Here is a 19,878-nt window from a genome sequence, read left to right as displayed (position 1 = left end):
ATACGCATGTCTACAGAGAAGGCAATGATGCTCTCCAGCATCTCAGCGATGAGGGAGTCAAAGGATAGGGGCTTGAGTCTTAGCTCAGCCACTTCTGATAGCACAGTCCAGGGCAATTCACTGAAATGTCAAAGCTTAACAAGGGAAGACAGTTATTTTGAACTAATTACCCCAAAAAAAGGCATATGAGAAAAAAAATGAAAATAAATGTGATTATATAAACTACGATTCTATATTTGAAAGGCATTGGTTTTAATTACTGTATTTACCTTAGTATTAATCCATTACCAAGTTTTAGTAAGTATCTGAAGTAGTTTCAAACACACTGGCAAAGCAAACTGATGCACAAGGCATATACAGAATAGCTACTATGATATTCTCCTTCCATTCAGCAGGGGGCACGCATGATGCTGGGGAAGGGTCTGCTGTCAGAACATGCACAGTGCTTTAGCAGGAAGGCACATGCAGCACTGAGGCGGGGAAAAGAACAGAGTCCACAGCTGCTAAGGGACTGACAGCCAAGGGATTCCACAGCTATGGTCTGTCCGGGGCTAGCATGCCCTCTTTGCAGGAAGAAGCAGGGCTGAGAGCAGCAGTGAACAAGGTCTTACAGGGAGACTTGGGGAGAACCTTCTGTCTATGTTACAGGTCTGCCAGGCAAGAGGCCTGTATCCCAGGGATTTCCCAGCACCGCTTAGGTGACAAAGAAATGCCAGCTGGTGGGCCACATGAGGGGGTCTGAGGGCTCTGGCAATAGTTCCAGAAAGCAACACTTCTCTGCACCCACCAACTGCTGCCAGTCCCTTATTCGAGAGCATCGCGGAGACAGCAGCTATCTACACAGAGGCCACAGAAGGCCCCCCAACTCCCACCTCAACTCCTGTTCTCCCGAGAGCTCAGGATGACTTGACTTACCTGAGAAAAACAGAGCACACGCTGTAATTATCAAGCCTCTACAAGGCCTCTGTGGCAATGCTCAGAAAAAACTACCCTCTTTCAGAGGAGTACTTCTGACCTCTGAGTAAAGGCCCAGTTTTTCTTATTTCCAAATGGATGCAGACCGATACTCTGATAAAAGGCAACAAAAAGACTGCAGGAATGTCAAATTACTGTATGAATTTCTAAACACTTGTTATTCTCACTTTCTGTACCAACCCCACCCTTTGAGTAGTAACTCTAGAGCAGGGAGAGGTTGGCAAGTCTTCTTAAAGGGCTACATAGTCAATATTCTTGGCTTCTAGGGCCTGTATGGTCTCTGTCACAACTATTCAATTCTGCTGGTGAGGGACAAAACAGCCACAGGTGACCCGTAAAAGAATGAGCGTAGCTGACTTCCACTTTATTAAAAAAAAAAAAAAAAAAAAAACAGGCACCTGGCCCTCGGACCACAGTTTGCTGACCCCTGCTTAGAGGACTCTGGGGAAAAACAAGATGGGTTTCACCATTCCCCAACCCTGCCTCAGGCTCTGAGGAGATGGGAAGCCAGCACTAAGCCCTGAAGCTTTCTGGGCCTCGTCAATCACAGCGAAATCTCAGGGGACCAGGCTGACCTCCAGTGACATGCTACAGCACCTCCAGAGGTTTTCCTTGATGGCCAAAAGCCAAATCTAAACCATCAGTTCAACACACACAATGCCATAAGAGAGAGCAATATATAAGAGAGAGGGTTACAAACCGAACTCGAGAAAGGCATATGGCCTGGAGGCCAGGCCAATACAGGTGGTATCGTAGGAAGCTGTGAATTCCCACCACACGGTCTCCAGGAAGCAGAAGGCCATGGCCGCTGGACACTGGCGGGAGCAGATAGCCATGCAAGCCACATCCCGCAAAGAAGAGAAACTGAAACAAAGGGGCAACACCTGCATTAGTGGAGGGCCGACTCCTGTATTCCTGCCCCATACTCAGACACAGCCATGCCCGTGCCCAGCACCTGCCTGGCCTTGAGCAGCCCTGTAGCTGTTTGCTGCGTGTCTACTGTCTCTTCGGCTGGGCCTTCCTGGCGCTTTGCCTTTCTCGTCCTTCCTCTAAACTAGGGAGCAGCTATTTGCCACTGACACTGTGTGATCGCTCTTTTTGATTCCTGCACAAGGGATGCACGTTCCACTAGGGAGAGGTAGCCTCAGGCTTCTCTATGCCTACAGAGCAAAATCTTCTTCTTTTTTAATCGACACTGATAGCTTTCTAATGTTTAATCATCCTGGCATACTGAAATGAAGCCTTCTTGGGGGCAATTCATATATATTCATGTACACACAGCTGCTAGACTTAGTTTGCTAATGTTTTATTTAGGATTTCTGTGTCTATGTCATTTCCTTTCTTGCACTGTCTTCCATCTGGTTGTGGTATTGGGGTTATTCTGGTCTCATAAAACTGATGCAGGCTTTTCTCCTTCTTCCACTACTTTTCAGACTATCATGCTACCGTTTCAAGTTCTGGGGACTCAAGTTCTCTCTGTAGTGTCTACTGACTCCCACTCATTGAAAAATAGCTCCTTTGGTATTCTGTAATTTTTGGTGAGAGGGACCAGTGTGGAGATCCCCCCCCCCCGCCCTGTAAGACTCTCTCAAGGACTGAGTTGTGGCACACACCATCTGGAGAAGATTTCCATTTGCTCTGATCAGCTACTCCAGGAGTGTCATCAGTCTGGAACCAATACCAATCACTGAACCTTGGTTTAGACTTAAACTCCAGTCCCACATGAGGCACAGAAGCAGGGATCCAATGTCTTAGATGAGATTTTGTTTTTCCTTCCCATTCAAAGCCAAGTAAAGATGAGCAAGTCCTGTACTGGTGGGTGGCTATTTCCCACGGTTCCACCAGGGCTGTTGCCTAACCAGAAGACCTTCCTCATGTCGGGGTCTTGTTCCTACGCCTCACCCAGCGGATGCCCACAGGCCTCTCCCTTTATTTGTGCGTGCTGAAACTCAGGGCCTGAGTTGATCCTGACTGGTTCCCCAGGAGCCTCAGTGTCAGCCCACACCCTTAGCACCTTGATATCCTGTTCCCCATCACTTCTGGGACCTTGGGAATTCTTTCCTTCGAGCTCAGCTACACATTGAAAACAATTTCTCATATACATTTACCCACATTTCAGGATGTTTTTGTCAAAGAGTTTTTAGGTTATACTGTTCTATCATCTTTTCTACATAAAAAATATGTCAATCAAAAAAAAAAAGGATAATCTCCTTCTTATACAAGGAACTTTCCAGAGGGCTTAAGTCTGTCTAGGGTGGGCATTTTCTATTTGAAAGAGAATCCCTATTTGTGGGCTGACTGTGTCTCCCAAAAAAGATATGCTGAAGTCCTAACTCCCAGTGCCTGTGACTATGACCTTATTTGAAAACAGTCTTTGCAGATGCAATCAAGATAAAATTAGGTTATAACGGATTAGGGTAGCCTCCATCCAATAACTGGTGTGAAATATCGTTACAGAGATAGAGGGAAGAAAGCCATGTAACCAAGAAGGCAGAGACTGGAGTAACTCTTCCACGGGACATGGAATGACCAGGACTGCCAGCAACCACTAGAAGGTGGTAGAGAGGCATGCAAAGGTCTTCCTTAGAGCCTCCAAGAGCCCATGCCCCTACCGACACCTTCATTTTGGACTTCTGGCCTCCAGAACTGTGAGAGAATAAATTCCTGATGTTGTAATTTATTAATGGTAACTGTGGGAAAATATTTCAACTCCTTAACTATAAAGTAAGCTATAATACTGCTCACCCATATGGAAAAAAAAGGCCTGTTTCATCTGTGAAAAATAATGGTGAATATTTAATCCAAAATACAAATAAGCAGAACATTTTACATTACAGTTTTCACAAAAGACTGCTGAAACACCAAAAAGTCCTTTGAAGTCACAGACCTTATTTTTTTCTTATCAGAGAAAAGTTTTCCTATTTGCAGTCCAGCACCAAGTTCCCATAGGATGTTAGATAATCAGAGCATAATGAGGAAGGGACACGGAGGAAGGTGGTTTCAGGTACAGCTCAGTTTTTGCCCCTGAGCCCCCGGAGCCCACACACTAACAGAAGGGCAAGAGTGGGAGCAGCAGCTCCGTGGGGGGCAAGGAGGGGGGGCAACCACGCTCCCTTAATTTTCTGGCTGTAAATCCACACCACCTCAGACCACTATCTGACAGCAGACCCACTCGTGACACAGCATGTGATCACCTAATGTTATCCCCACACATGCTTCAAAGTAAACCGAAGTTTGCAGATGTTCTGAAAAAGTGAGCATGCTTGCTTACTGTATATTGAAGTCACATCCCTCTGCAGAACCTCGACCTGGGTACTGGGCCAGTCGCAAGGCTAAAGTCTTGAGCTGTCTCCGGCATTCCAGAAAATCTTGGGTGTGGTAAAAGTCAGTGGAGGCGGAGAGAGGCAGTCCATCCCTCACCCTCACCACACAGGCAAAAAGGATCATAGACATGGTCTGCAGGGGAAGTCATGAGGACACCTGAGGAAAGCAAGGTCATCTTGTTACTGAAGGCAGATTATAGTGACAGAAACATCCCTGTGCCTGAAACCTCATTCTGGTGGTTTCACCCTCACCCCCACTGGAATTGCAGATGCTGTCTGTATTACTACTTTCCTGGCCTCTACTGCTATGTTGCTCCCTATCTTCCTCCTTCATTTTCCTTCCTGTCTCTTCCTCACCTGTAACCCTGCTTTTCCTTCTAATGAATCTCTACCCTTCCAGAATGAAACCAACTAGGATGAGGGAGAAAGGAATAGGGAAGCAAGGAAGCTGCACCAGAAAGGCTCAGGAGCAACAGCAATGACAGGTGGGTAGCCGGGACACGGGTAGCAAGATGGCCCCAAAGGGACTGGAGGCACCTGACCTGGAAGCAGTAGGGGTGGGGTCCAGTGCCCTGCGCATTTCAGGTCACCCGGGGAAGTAGGTGTTGAACAGTTTAGTTGTCTTATCCTCACCTGCAGTAAAGGGATTCTGATCATCAACCTGAGTTGGTGGTGGGGAGAACAGAAGGCAAAAATTGAACTGAAAGAGTATGTCCTCCTGTTTTTCTGCAAACATCTGATACCAAGCCAGTCTTCAAAATGATGACTGAGTCCCTACAAATGGCTAAAGGAAGTCATTTAGCAAATTATATTACAGTGAGATCCTAAATATTTGGTCACAATATGTGGGCACTAGTAAGAGACAAAAGGAAATAGATTCTGAGCCCTCATGGTGCCCTTGGCAAATCAGAACAAGGTGCTTCTCAGGGTGGAAACAGCCTGGACCAGTTCTGCTAGCAGAGCCTGGCTAGGTTTTAGCCCCAGCCGTTAACTCTGCAGATGCTGGCACAGGGCATAACCTACACACGCAGGCCATGGTAGCCCCACCACCAGAGATCAGTGAGGTGGCCACTACAGCTTTAATGGCTCTTTCCACGCACCTACACATCCTGTTTCCCAGACTGGGTTTGTGAGGTCCTCTACCTGATGGGCTGTTAATAGATACAGATGCTGGTAGACTTTCCTTTCAAAGAACTCCAAAGATGTAACCTCATTTGACCTTTCATTTCCTATAAGCAGGAAGAAAGGGGTACCCCTCTGATGCACACTCTTCTCTTCACCTCTGTGGCTCGATGTATTCTCTGCCTGTGTCTGCTACTCCTCTGATCTCCTCATATCCAAATCCAGGTCAAGGACTGTCTCCAATCCACCCTTTCCATGAAACCTTTCCCAGACTTGTCCAGTCAGAAGTACATCTACTTATCTCTTTGTTCTCTATTTTTCTAATTTGCATTTCTATTACCTAAGTGTAAGTTTTAAGAATAAAGACCATATCTAGAATGTATAAACGAATAATTATTCCCATTTTACCCATGAAGAGACTGCAATGGTATAAAAACAAGAGAAGGCAAAAAGAAAACTTAGTCTATAAGCCAACAGATCCTACCAAGTCCATTGTCCCATCTCCCCACATATTCCATTGAGGAATAAAAATGTGAAAAGCCCCAGGAAAAATGCCTCCACACACAAAAGTGCTAAGTTCCCAGCAGGGCTAGCAGGGCCTGGCCAATGGCCAGAAGGCCCTGTGGGCTATACCACAGCTGTTTGGCCAATACTTTTGCTTCTGAGACCTCAAGCACCGAAGAGGTCACCAGGGCTTGGATGTATGGAGGTTACCTTCTTATACTTTCATGAATGTTTGAAATATTTAATTTAGAAATAAATTTTTAAAGATTTATGGGCACAAATCCCTGATAGAGACAGGGGAAGACTAAAAGATCAATGTGAGACTAGGATTTAGTGGCGAAACAAGAACCGCAACTTGCTTGTTACCTTGACAACAGTGTTATTTTGGTGAATGCAAGGTACAGCCATTCTGCAATGCATGTAGACAAGTGTTTAAGAATCCCTGTAATGAAGATGTTTCTGAGCACACTACTTGATAAGAAAGAACAACAACTTCAACAAGAATGCTAGGCCAAGATTTAAAGACGCTGAGTACTCCTCCCACCCTCCCCACTTCCCCACCACCAACCTAATAAAGGAGAGAGAGAGAGAGAGAATATGAATCCATGAAATACCAAGAGAGTCAGAGACAGGACAGAAACACCCCAAGGTAAAATAAGAAAGGTACTTTCTAGGGGGCTGAGTAAATTCTGAGCTCTTTAAGGGAAAACAGTATGCGTGTATTCCAACTGTTAACCTCCAATATCCTCTCTAGTGCTATTTTTATAGAACGTCTACTATGTGCCAGGTATTGATTTAAACCAGTAAAAAAGGAAAACAGTGAACTTTCCAAGTGATAGTAATCCAAGAACCAGTTCTACCACTCTCTAAAGGACCCAAACATCCCCTCCAGGCTCTCTTCCTCACCCTCTTGATCCTTTTGGTGATAAAACCTGCCTCTCCTCAAACAATAGCATTCAAGATAGATAAAACCATTGGTCAGTTCTATCAAGTTAGTAGTACTTTAAACTAATGAAAACCACATCCATTTATTTTAAAATTTTTATGATGCTTACAAGAAGGGGACACTGATATTAAGGGTCACCTGTGTTTGTGTACATGTATGAGTGTGTAAGTATATAGGACGGCAGCTACCTGAGGCATGGAAGGATTTTACACACGGTCGAGGAAGTGTCTAAGAACAGAGAAAAGAGCATTTTATTCCTCTGTGACATGTACTTTGTATTCCAAAAGATGAAAAAAAACCTTAATACAAACAGGGAAAGGCTCATCTTTGTGTCTTCGCAGGGCCTGGTAAGAGCTTTGTATGCTGTAGGGATCTGGTGTTTGCAAATTCAGGTTATGAGCTATTATGAGATGGTCTATACTTGGATAAGAGATCTGATCACTGCTCAAAAAGAATGAACTGAGGACCTCTGCTTCTGAAGGTGGTGTTTAAGTACTTTTTCCTACTCCCACTAATAGTACTAAAAACCATGGACATTATATATGAGATAAACATAAACATCTGAAAGGTGGAGAGAAGGTGGCAGACTGGCGAGGGACTTTGGGAACTGGGAAATGACAGTTGTGTGAGCTTGCTCAGTTTTCTTTTTGCCTCATATATCCCGGTCTTGGTGCTGGAGAAGCTGGCAACTCAAAAATGCCAATGAAGACAAAAAAAGAAGGAGGAGGAGAAAAAAAAAAGACCCAACAATTAAAAAAAAAAAAAAAAGCCTCTCTCTATCCAACGAAGCAGGAAAGGTGCATGCAGCCCAGCAAAACAGAAAAGTTTTAGACAAAAACATTCCACTCCAGTTAAACACCAAAGAAAAACTGTAGCCATCATATATCTACAATAAAGGCTGAATTAAGAGCCCAGACTTCTACTCTTACCTGGCACTAATAAGGTGCCCCCCACAACTCTCCATGCTGCTGGCACAGGCAGGGAGCTACAGGCAGCAAAGAGCCAACCTCTCCCACTGTATCATTAAGGAGACAGAATTCCTATCTCTGCCCAGCAATAATGAGTAGCCCCTTTCCTCCAGGGAGCCAAAAAACCTGAACTTTTATTCCCACTTGGCAGTAATGAGATAGTGTTCCCACTTCCCTGCTAACATAAAGGCCAACTAAAACAGATCCAAGTAAGATCCAGAGTCTTGTAACATAACATCCAAGATGTCTGGGTTTCAATAAAAATTCACTGGCCATACTAAGAACCAGGAAAATCTCAGCTTGAGTAAGAAGAGACCATCAGCTGATGCTAACAACAAGATGATAGACTTTAAAGTAACTATCATAAAAAAGCTTCAATGAGCAATTATAAACAAACTTGAAACAAATGAAAAATTAAAAGTCATAGCAAAGAAACAGAAGATATAAAAACCAGATGGAAGTTTCAGAATTTAAAAAATTCTAGAAGTAAAAAAATTCAATAGATGAGCTCAACAGCAAAATGGAGGGAACAGAAGAATGATTCAAATCAGTAGACATGAAGACAGAACAAAAAAAATACTTAATTTGAACAATCTGAGAGAAATTAGATTGAAAAATATTATACAGAGCCTCAGGGACTGTAGGGCTATAACAAATTACCTAACACACATGTCACTGGAGCACAAGAGAAAGAGAGCAGGACGGAAAAAGTATTCAGAGAGATCAGAAAATTTCCTAAATTTGACAAAAAATATAAGCCAACAGATTCAAAAAGCAGAATAAATCCCAAAAAGGATAAACCCAAAGAAATCCATGCCAACAAATACAACAGTCACTCTTGATAAAACTAGAGACAAAAAAAATGTTGAAGGCAGCAAGAAAAAATATTGGGGGGGGAGGTTGGGGACCAATTCAAATGCCAGCAAATTTCTCATAGAAACCATGGAGGTCCAAAGAAAACATATTTCTCAAGTGCTAAAAGAACTGCCAACTTAGAATCCTGTATTTTCAGCAAAATATCCTTCAAGAATGAAAGGAAAACTAAACTATATTTAGATGAAGAACACTGAGAGAATCTGTTACCAACACACCTGCTCTAAGAGAATGGCTAAAGGGAGTTCTCTAAACAGAAAGGAAATAATAAAAGAAAGAATCTTAGGAAAAAAGAAAACACCACAGAGAGAATAAAAACATGGGAAAATACAAGACACTATCCTTCTTATAAGTTTTGTATATTTTGTTTGATGATTGAAGCAATGGCTGTAACATTTCTGGTGCTCTCAATGTATTGAGATGAAATATTTCAGAGGAAATGTTTAGGGGGTACAGAGATACAAAGGGAGGTAAAGTTTCTATGCTTCACTTGAAATGGTAAAATGCTAACTTCAGAAGACTATGATAAGTCATAAATATGCACACACGTAGACATATATATATGCATGTATAAGCATGTATATGTATATAAGCATGCATATACATATAATTACATACATATGTATACTGTAGCTGTATATAGGAGCAGCCACTGAAAAAGTTATAAAAAGAGATACCCTTAAAAACACTATACATAAATACAAATGGAATTCTAAAAGACATTTGAATTATTCACAGGGATGCAGGATCACAGGATCAAAAAACAATAAACAGAAAACAAAAAAGAGCATACTTAAATTATAATATATCAATGATTACATCAAATCTAAATGGTCTAAGTATACATTAAAGACAGAGATTGACAGAGTTGATAAAAGACATGACCCAATGATTTACTTTCTCTAAGAAATTTACTTCAAATATAACAATATAGGTAAATTGAAAGTAAAGGAATAGAAAAAAATATACCATGCAAATATTAATCAAAAGAAAGAGTGGGGCATGTGGGTGGCTCAGTCAGTTAAGCATCCAACTCTTAATTTTAGCTCAGGTCATGATCTCGGCTCAGGTCATGATCTCAGGGTTTTGGGATCCAGGCCTGCATTGGATTCTGTGCTTAGCAGGGAATCTGCTTGAGGATTCTCTCTCCCTCTCCCTCTGCCCCAGCCCATGTTCTCTCTCTCTCACAATCTCAAAATAAAATAAAATAAAGAATGAGTTACATTAAAATCAGATAAAGTACACTTCAAAGAAAATTCCAAAGATGGAGAATATTACCTAATAATAAAAGAGTAAATCTACCAAGAAGACATAAAACTAAACATATATGCACCAAACAAAATAGGTGAAGCAAAATTGATAAAGTTAAAGGAGAAATAGACGAATCCACAACTACAGTTAAAAACTTCAACATTACTTTCTCAACAATGGATAGAAAACCAGCAAAGATACAGAAGATCTCAACAACACTATCAACCAAAGTATGTAATCAACACTTAAAGAACACTGCATCCAACAAGAGAGTTCCTTTCAAGGACCCACAGAACATACAGCAAGATAGATGTGGGCCATAAAACAAACCTCAACAAATGTTTTAAAATGCATACAGAGTGTGATCTGGGACCACAATATAATCAATCTAAAAAGTAATGACAGAGAGGTACTAAAAACCTCCAAACACTTACAAATTACACAACACATTTTTAAATAACGCATGAGTCAAAAAGGAAGTCTCAAAGGAAATTTAAAAATACACTGAATAAAAAGGAAAACTTATCAAAATTTGTGGGACACAGCTAAAGTAGTGTTAAGAGGGAAATTTATAGCACCAAATCCTAATATTAGAAAAAATAACAAGGGAATACTATAGACAACTCTACATCCATAAATCTGACAATGTAGATGAAATAGTCAGTTCCTCAAAAAGCATTACCACAATTCACCCCATATGAAATAGGTAATTTAAACAATCTTATAACCAAATTTCCTATTAAGAAATTTTCATTTCTGGGGCGCCTGGGTGGCTCAGTGGGTTAAGCCACTGCCTTCAGCTCAGGTCATGATCCCGGGGTCCTGGGATCAAGTCCCGCATGGGGCTCTCTGCTCAGCAGGGGGCCTGCTTCCCTTCATCTCTCTCTGCCTGCCTCTCTGCCTGCTTGTGATCTCTCTCTGTCAAATAATTAAATAAAATCTTTAAAAAAAAAAAAAGAAATTTTCATTTGTAATTTTAGAACTTCTATAATCTCCAAGCCAAGACAGTTTCACTGGAGGATTCTATTGAATGTGTAAAAAATGTAACGAAGAATTAACACCAATTCTGCACAATCTCTTTCAAAAAATAAAAGAGGAAACAATTCTAAATTCTTTTTATGAAGATAATATCACATTGATGTTAAACCCCGAAAACTATAGGCCAATAATCATCACGAACTTATATGTGAAAATCCTTAACAAAATATTAGCAACAAGAATTCAGCAATATAATAAAATGAATTAGACACCATAACCAAGTGAGATTTATTCCAAGGATGCAAGGCTGGGTAAACATAGTAAAATCAGTCACTATAATCCATTATATTAACAGGCTAAAAAAAAAATCACACAATGATATCAATTAATATAGAAAGGACATCTAACGAAATTCAACACTTCTTCATGATAAAATCTTCAGCAAAATACAAAGAGAGGTGAACTTCCTCAATGAGGTAAAGAACATCTACAAAAAACCTAACAGCTAACATCATACTTAATGGTTAAAGACGGAATGCTTAAAAAAAAAAATTAAAAAAAAAAATTAAAAGGGGCACCTGGGTGGCTCAGTGAGTTAAGCCACTGCCTTCGGCTCAGGTCATGATCTCAGGGTCCTGAGATCTGTCCCGCATCAAGCTCTCTGCTCAGCAGGGAGCCTGCTTCCTCCTCTCTCTCTCTCTCTCTGCTTGCCTCTCTGCCTACTTGTGATCTTTCTCTGTCAAATAAATAAATAAAATCTTTAAAAAAAAAAAAGACGGAATGCTTTCCCTCTAATATCAGATATCAAACAATGATGTCTGTGCTCACAGTTACTATTAAACATATTACTAGAAGTTCTACCCAGTGCAATAAGGCAAGAAACAGAAATAAAAGGCATACAGATACAAAAGGAAGAAACAAAACTACTCTTATTTGCCAATGACATAACAATCTACATGAAAAATCCTGAGGAGCCTACCAAAACACCTCCCAGAACTAATGAATTCAAAAACGTTGCAAGATGTAAGATCAACATACAAAAATCAACTGTAGGGCGCCTGAGTGGCTCAGTGGGTTAAGGCCTCTGCCTCTGGCTCGGGTCATGATCTCAGGGTCCTGAGATGGGGTCCTGAAGTGGGCTCTCTGCTCTGCGGGGAGCCTGCTTCCTCCTCTCTCTCTCTCTGCCTTTCTCTGCCTACTTGTGATCTTTCTCTGTGTGTCAAATAAATAAATAAATAAATCTTTTTAAAAAGAAATCAACTATTTCTATAAACTAGCAAGAACACATAGAAAACAAAATTAAAAACAATTATGCCAGGGCACCTGGATGGCTCAGTGGGTTAAGCCCACAGCGGACTCTCTGCTCAGCAGGGAGCCTGCTTCCCTCTCTCTCTCTCTGCCTGCCTCTCTGTCTACTTGTGATCTCTCTCTGTCAAATAAATAAATAAAATCTTTTTTTTTTAAAGATTTTTAATTTATTTATTTGACAGAGAGAGACCACAAGTAGGCAGAGAGGCAGGCAGAGAGAGAGGAGGAGGCAGGCTCCCCGCAGAGCAGAGAGCCCGATATGGGGCTCGATCCCAGGACCCTGAGATCATGACCTGAGCAGAAGGCAGAGGCTTTAACCCACTGAGCCACCCAAGCGCCCTAAATAAATAAAATCTTAAAAAAAAAAAACAATTATGCCAATGTACAATTATGCCAAAAAAAATCTCAATGAAGCTATAATTTTTAAAATAAAATACTTAGGTATAAATTTAACTCAACATCTATAGGGCTTCTATGCTGAAAACTACAAAACACTGCTGAAAGAAATCAAAAACATCTTAAATAAATGAGGAAAAATACCATGATCATGGACTGGATGACTCAATGTAGTAAAGATGTTAATTCTGACCCAAATTGATACACTGGTTAAATGCACTTCCTATAAAAACAACAGAATGATAGTTTGTAGAGATAGATAAACCTATTCTAAAATTTATGTGGGAAGGCAAAGAAACTAAAATAGCTAAAACAATTTTGAAAAAGAATAAAGTGGAAGGAACCATGCTATCCTATTCAAGAGTTATTATATAGCTATACTAGTCAAGATTGAGTGCTACTGGCAGAGGAACAGAAACAAAGATCAATAGACAATACAGAAATAAACCTACAGAAGTATAGCCAAATGATTTTTGACAATGGTGCAAAACCAATTCAGTGGAGTGAGGACAGCTGTAGCAATGGATATCTATAAGGAAAAAAATTCTTGACTTAAACCTCACACCTTACATAAAAATCAATTCAAAATGGGTCATAAATGTAAATCTTAAAAAATAAAACTATAAAAATGGAAGAAAATATAAGAGACAATCTTCAGGACTTGGAGAAGAGTTCTTAGACATGAGACCAAAAGCATAATCCACAAAAGAAAAAACAGTAAATTGGATTTCATCAAAATTAAAAATATTCAATCTGCAAAACCTTCAGCGAAAAGGATGAAAAGGCAATCCAGAGACTGGGAGAAAATATTTTTTTTTTTTTAAGATTTATTTATTTATTTATTTATTTATTTATTTATTAGACAGAGAGAGATCACAAGCAGGCAGAGAGGCAGGCAGAGAGAGAGAGAGAGGAGGAAGCAGGCTCCCTGCCGAGCAGAGAGCCCGATGTGGGACTCAATCCCAGGACCCCGAGATCATGACCTGAGCCGAAGGCAGCAGCTTAACCCACTGAGCCACCCAGGCGCCCCTGGGAGAAAATATTTTTTAAACCACATATCTGATATACAGATATCTATATAACTGGAATCTATAAAGAACTCTCAAAATTCAACAGTAAAAAAACAATCTAATTAGAAAATGGGTGAAGTACATGAACAGACATTTCACCAAAAAGAATACACAGGTGGCAAAAAAGCACATGAAAAGATGTTCAGCATCACTAGCAATTAAGGGAAAAGTAACTTAAAATCAAAATGAGATAATACTACATACCAATGAGAACAGCTAAAATTTTTTAAAGTGAAAATATCAAATGCTGGGAAGGCATGCATAGGAACTGAATCTCTCATATGTTACTACAAAACAGAAAAGCCACTTGGGGAAAGTAGTTTGGCAGTGTCTTTTAAAACTAAACATGCAATTAACAAATGATCTATCAATCACGCTGCTGGGCATTTATCTCAAGAAATGAAAAGTTATGTCCCCACAAACACCTGTGTACAATTGTTCTTAACAGCTTTATTTATAACAGTCAAGAACAGGAAACAACTAAATATCCTAAAAATAGTGAACGGTTAAAAAAACAACAACAGTACATTCATATAATGGAATACTACTCAGCAGTAAAAAGAAAGAAACTATTGAAACTCAAAACAACTCGGATGGATCTCAAAAGCACTGTGTGGAACAACAACAACAAAAAAACCCTATCTCAAAAGGTCACGTATCATAGGAATCCTTTTATGTAACATTCTCAGAATGACAAAATTACAGAGATGGAGAAATGATTCGTGGTTGCCAAGGGTTAGGGTTGGTGAGGAGGAGGGGAATGAGTGTGACTAGAAAGGAGAACAAGAGGAAGATCTTTGTGGTGAAGCAACAATTCTGTATCTTGACTGCGATGGTGGTTATAGGAAACTACACATGTGGTAAAGTGGCATGGAACTATATATACTTTATATCAATGTTAATTTCCTAGATTTGATATTGTACCATCCTTATTATGTAAGAAGTAACCAATGGGGGAAACTAGGTAAAAGGTATATGGGACCTCCCGATACTATCTTGGCAACTTCTTATAATTACTTTTAAATAAAATTTGAAGAAAAAAGTATTAACTTAAAGTCTTTATACCATTTACTTAAATGAGGCTTTTTATGTTTAAGTGTCATTTTCAAATATCTCTATAAGTAGACAATAATCTTTTCTGCTACTTAACTATAGTTTCAATGATTTATGTGCAAATGTTGAAAAACATGTTTTATGGGGTGCCTGGGTGACTTAGTTGTTAGGCATCTGCCTTTGGCTCAGGTCATGATCCTGTGGTCCTAGGATGGTGCCTCAGCATCAGGCTCCCCACTTGGCAGGAAGCCTGCTTCTCCCTCTCTGACTCGCCCTGCTTGTGTTCCCTCTCTTGCTGTGTCTCTGTCAAATAAATAAATAAAATCTTTTAAAAAAAAGAAAAACATGTTTTATAGCGAGCAGCTCCATAACTACATGGCATTTCCAAACTGGAAGGTACTCTAATCTGAGAATTAATTAAAATAAAAGCTGTTTACCAATAACTTGTATTCAGTTTAAAAAACAAGAAGTAGTGGTATAAATCTGGAAAATCATGCCACAATTAAAGAAAAAAAATATATTATCCATTATATAAAGACAAAAGTAACCTCGGAGTACTCACACAGAGACACTAGTTTGTCTTCCAGGTCTTCCCAGCTGCTTCTACAGGTCAGTAGGCCTCATAACCTGACACCATGCCTGGCACACATGAGGAAGGTCTCAGTAAAAACTGCTAAGCAAATGAATGAATGACCTAAAAGCTGCTTTATTTTTTCCCACTGGGAAAAGAAATGTGGGTTTTCAGATCTTGCCATATTCTGATCCATATTTTGAGCACTGTTCCACAATAAATTTTTACTTAGAGAGGAAAAAAAATTTATATAAATAGATTTTTTTAAAGTAGAAACTGAATTAGTAAACAATTACAGCACCCAAGTTACTATTAGGCTTTATGAAAATTATATCGTAATCTGCATCCCCCTTTCCCTAAATCCTCTTCTCAGCATCTATTTATAAACTGCTCATGTCATAGATTATCCCTCTTCTACCAGCAAAGACTTTGTACCAAGCTGAAAGCCACCCTTGTTCCCACTGGTTTTTCTCCTCCCCCCTTACACTTAGCCCTCTCTCAAATCCCTACCACATATACTCCTCCTCCTCCTCCTCCCTCCAAAACAGAGAGAGAAAGAAAACGTGAAAGAAAAACATTAAATGACCCAGTCATGACCAGGCCTTGCAAAAGATTAACAAAAACAAACAAAAAAAGTTTTATTCGGTACTCAAATATTCAAACAAAGTCTTGACCATAAGGCATACTACCCACTCCTCGAATATACAATGCAGAAAACAATACTGAGTTATGTCATCCTTACTGAATTCATCTTCAGCCACAAGACTTGAGAACTGGTTACCCAATTAAGATCATTCAGGCTCCTTTGTACCATGTTGGTTGGGGACAGTATGGAGGGTGGGTGGGTTGAGGTCAATTCTTTGATAGGAGCTAAGAAGAGTAGGGGACTGAACTTGATAGCAGCTAATATTAAATGTGAGGCATTATGCTAGGAACTTTTAAACTGATAATGTTATTTAATGCTAATAATTATCTATGAGGTAGATAATCTAATAATCATAATCTACACTGAACAGGTGGGAAAACTGTAGTTTCAAAGGCATAAGTGATAGAACCAGGATTCAAAAACAAACTTCCCTTACTCAAAATATTCAAAAACCTGTGTAACCTTTTCACTTTATTCTGCCTCTCTAAATCCAGTCTTTGGGATTACACCTACTTTCTGCTAGAGCATTACTTACTACTCAACTAATCAGAGACCTGTTAATAGAAGGAACAGAGGTCTAGGGTTACACTGTTACAATTGTTCCTTACTCATTGTGTTTCTTTGAATAAGTCAGTTTTCCTCCCTGACCATCAATCACCTTTTGGATGCAGCTGGTTTCTGAAGCTCCTTCTAAGAATAAAACTTTCCGACTCCAGATGTCTTCTGTGTTGTCAACACATACAGATCTATAATAACCATCGTCTAAAATGTATTTTCCAGAGAAAATTCTATTATATCAACTTAATTAGATTTACCAATATTAAACCGCTTTCAATTATTTTACATTCTAATTTTACTAAAATTCCCTTTATCAGGATGAATTCCTTGGTAAACCTTAATTAAAATTACGTTACCCATTAGTCTGAAGCTTATTTTTTTGTTCTGATCCTGTAGCAAATATCACCAATTACTTTTGGCCACTGGGAATATTCTTTTGTGGCTCTGATTTCTAAAAACCTTTTTCCCCAGATTGTTTTTTATCCTTCCGTCTCCTGAGGTCTAGATGTAAGTCTATAATAGACACAGATGTACATCACCTCCTACACCTGATAGTTCGGAAAAGCTGGTCCAATGCACCCAGTATTTGGTAACCCAAATCGTATAATTTCAGTACGGTAAGGAAACTTTGCTATTAAAATTAAACAGTACTCTGACAGGGGCTTCGTGGATAATCAAGGGAACGATCGCCCCCTCTCTCATTTGGACACACCCCTTCTCATCCCATTGGGAGCAGCGCTCGACGCTCATCTGTCAGCTGAGGGTTCCAGAAGGCGCGCGCCTCGGTTCTCCCTGAGTCCGGAGAGCAGCCGGGGGAGGAAGACAGCGGGGCAGACGGCTCCTGAAAGCCCCACGAAGCCGGGTGGGGCTCAACCCAGCCAGAGGGCGGGGCGGGCCCGGGGCCGCCTCCATCTCCAGGCCCGCCCTGCGCCACACCCGACCCCGCCCGCTTTAGGCTAACGGGCCGCGGCGCCCGCCTCCGCCCGCGAGCCCTCACCTCGCCCCGACGGCGGCCTCCGGGAGTCGGCGCCCGCCCCTCGCGCCGCCTCGCCGCCTCGCCACTGTACCATCCGCCGCCGCCTCTGCAACCTCGGCCCACCGGGCGGACCCGGCCCAGGTCACTGGCGGCCCAGGCGCAGGTAGGCGGTGGTACGCATGCGCAAGTCTTGAATTCTCCATTCGCTGCTGCTAAGCGACACCCTCACCCGAACAGACCAATCCCGGAGCGCTTTCACCGCCGGTCCCGGAGGAATCTTGAATGAGCGGGTTCTTAAAGGGCTGCAACCCAAATGTAGAGGGGGTGTGGCAGGGGCGCGCGCGCCTCCCAACTTAATTCCCATCTCCTGGCTCTCACCCTCTTGGGTTTGATGTCCAAGCCTGTAATTCCCACGTCCGGAGGTGCCAGGAGACTTCTCGGTCTAAGCACGATTCCTGCCGGGGTAGAGTCCGCAACTGACGTGCCGAGGCAGGAAGGTTCCGCGTAATTGCGCGACACGCCCCAGCTGTGTGTGTGTTCCGCTGTCTGCGCCCCTGGGCGGGAAGCAAAATAGGCAAGATAGGCAAACCAAAGAGCACAGCCTCCTGCCACACTGGATGAGGTGCTAAAGTCCGACCCCGAGGGACACATCCCAATCTGGGGATGGAGACATTCATATCACAGATGGATGGTCCAGTGCAGAGGAGCAGAATTCGTCCATTTACTTTTCGTCCAACAAATTTGGAGCACCTGCTTTGCGCCAGACACTCTACCAGGCACTGGGGACACAACGAGGAACTCCTGACACTAAAAACTATGTTAAGAGAGGGCAGAGAGAGAGCACCCATCAAACAAACAATTACACATATGTTCAAATACAAATTGAGGTATGTGTTCTTCAGAGAAGAACAAGGTTTTTCAGGGAAGTTACGGGAGGTTCTGGTCTGAACTTCAGAGTAGGAGGAGGCTTCCTTCAGAATGTGAGACCAGCTGACTAGTAGCTAACTAGGCAAAGGGGGAAAGAAGAGTGTTTCAGACAGAGGGTAGAGTATGTTTAAAGAATAGGGAGGCTCCTTGGAGGGTTGAAAAGAATCAGGGTAGTACGTGAGAACCTAGTGTTTAACAGGCACAGAATTTCAGCTGGGGAAGGTGAAAAGGCTCTGAAAAATGGATGGTAGGGATGGCTGCACAACAACGGAAAATTTTAAATGTCACAGAAATGTATATTTAAAAATGGTTAGGGGCGCCTGGGTGGCTCAGTGGGTTAAGCCGCTGCCTTCGGCTCAGGTCATGATCTCAGGGTCCTGGGATCCAGTCCCGCATGGGGCTCTCTGCTCAGCAGGGAGCCTGCTTCCCTTCCTCTCTCTCTGCCTGCCTCTTCATCTACTTGTGATTTCTCTCTGTCAAATAAATAAATAAAATCTTAAAAAAATAAAAATGGTTAAAGTGGGGGCGCCTGGGTGGCTTGGTTAGGTATCTGCTTTCAGCTCAGGTCATGATCCCAGGGTCCTGGAAGTGAGCCCAATGTCAGGCTCCTTACCCAGCAGAGAGTCTGCTTCTCCTTCTGCCCCTCCCATTCGTTCTCTCTCTTGCTCACTCTCTCTCAAATAAATAAATAAAATCTTTTTTAAAAAAATAAATAAAAGTTAAAATGGTAAATTTTATGTTATGTATATTTTGCCACCAAAAAAAAAAAAAAAGACATGGAAGGAAAAACTCAAGAGTTTAGAGAGTAAGGAATAGGGTGAGAACCACTAGAGAGAAGAGCTAAGTCTGTAGGATCTTATAGGCCACGGTAGAAAGTTTAGGACAGTGGGAAACTGATCAAACTTGCGTTAGTAATATCACTTTGGCTGCTGTAGTTAAGAACAAAATGAAGAAGGCTCATGGAAGCTCTGACAGGTCCGGCTGGGAAGCCAGTGCAGCCATCTGGGCATGAGAGGATGATGCTAGAGCTTGGGCTTGGACTGGAGCCACAATGAAGAGGAAGAGAAGTAGCCAGTCTGCAGACACTCATAGCAGCAAAATCAACAAGACGTGGTGGTGATTTGGATGTGGAAGAGCGACAAAGTATCTTCAAGGGTAATGCCACTCTTCAGTCTTGGGTGAATGGGTAGATACTGGAAGGATTCATAGGACATAAAGAACACTGGAAGAGGGCCTGATTTTGGAAAGAAGAATGACCACTAGTTCCATCTTAGACAAACTGAATTTGAGGTGCCTTTGAGATTTCTAGTTGGGATGTCAATGTAGGCAGTTGAATATATAATGTATACATGAATATACATTCCATGTACCAGTCCGGGCTAGACATAGACTTTTTTTTTTAAAGATTTTATTTATTTATTTGACAGAGAGAA

The 19,878-nt window shown here is 41.4% G+C and overlaps 1 protein-coding gene across 10 annotated transcripts in view; it reads right to left on the bottom strand.

The window, feature by feature from the left end:
- The window catches only part of SEC22C (SEC22 homolog C, vesicle trafficking protein), a 32,296-nt gene extending 13,561 nt beyond the window's left edge, over positions 1-18,735 (bottom strand). The window contains exons 1-5 of one of the 10 annotated variants that reach the window (XM_082724560.1): positions 17,540-17,697; positions 15,330-15,406; positions 4,841-4,931; positions 4,247-4,455; positions 1,676-1,839 (exon numbers count right to left, since the gene is read on the bottom strand). In XM_082724560.1, the coding sequence (XP_082580686.1) occupies positions 1,676-1,839; positions 4,247-4,428 (346 nt within the window). In that variant the 5' untranslated portion in view covers positions 4,429-4,455; positions 4,841-4,931; positions 15,330-15,406; positions 17,540-17,697. Of the gene's footprint in view, positions 1-1,675; positions 1,840-4,246; positions 4,456-4,840; positions 4,932-15,329; positions 15,407-17,539; positions 17,829-17,896 lie in introns of those variants that run through there. The other 9 variants (XM_082724564.1, XM_082724562.1, XM_082724559.1 and 6 more) reach the window with 9 other exon arrangements.
- Between the last annotated feature and the right edge of the window lie 1,143 nt (positions 18,736-19,878).

The sequence above is a fragment of the Mustela nivalis genome, assembly GCF_964662115.1.
Source record: "Mustela nivalis genome assembly, chromosome: 1".
NCBI lineage: Eukaryota > Metazoa > Chordata > Mammalia > Carnivora > Mustelidae > Mustela > Mustela nivalis.
This window is presented reverse-complemented; position numbering and strand designations above follow the sequence as displayed.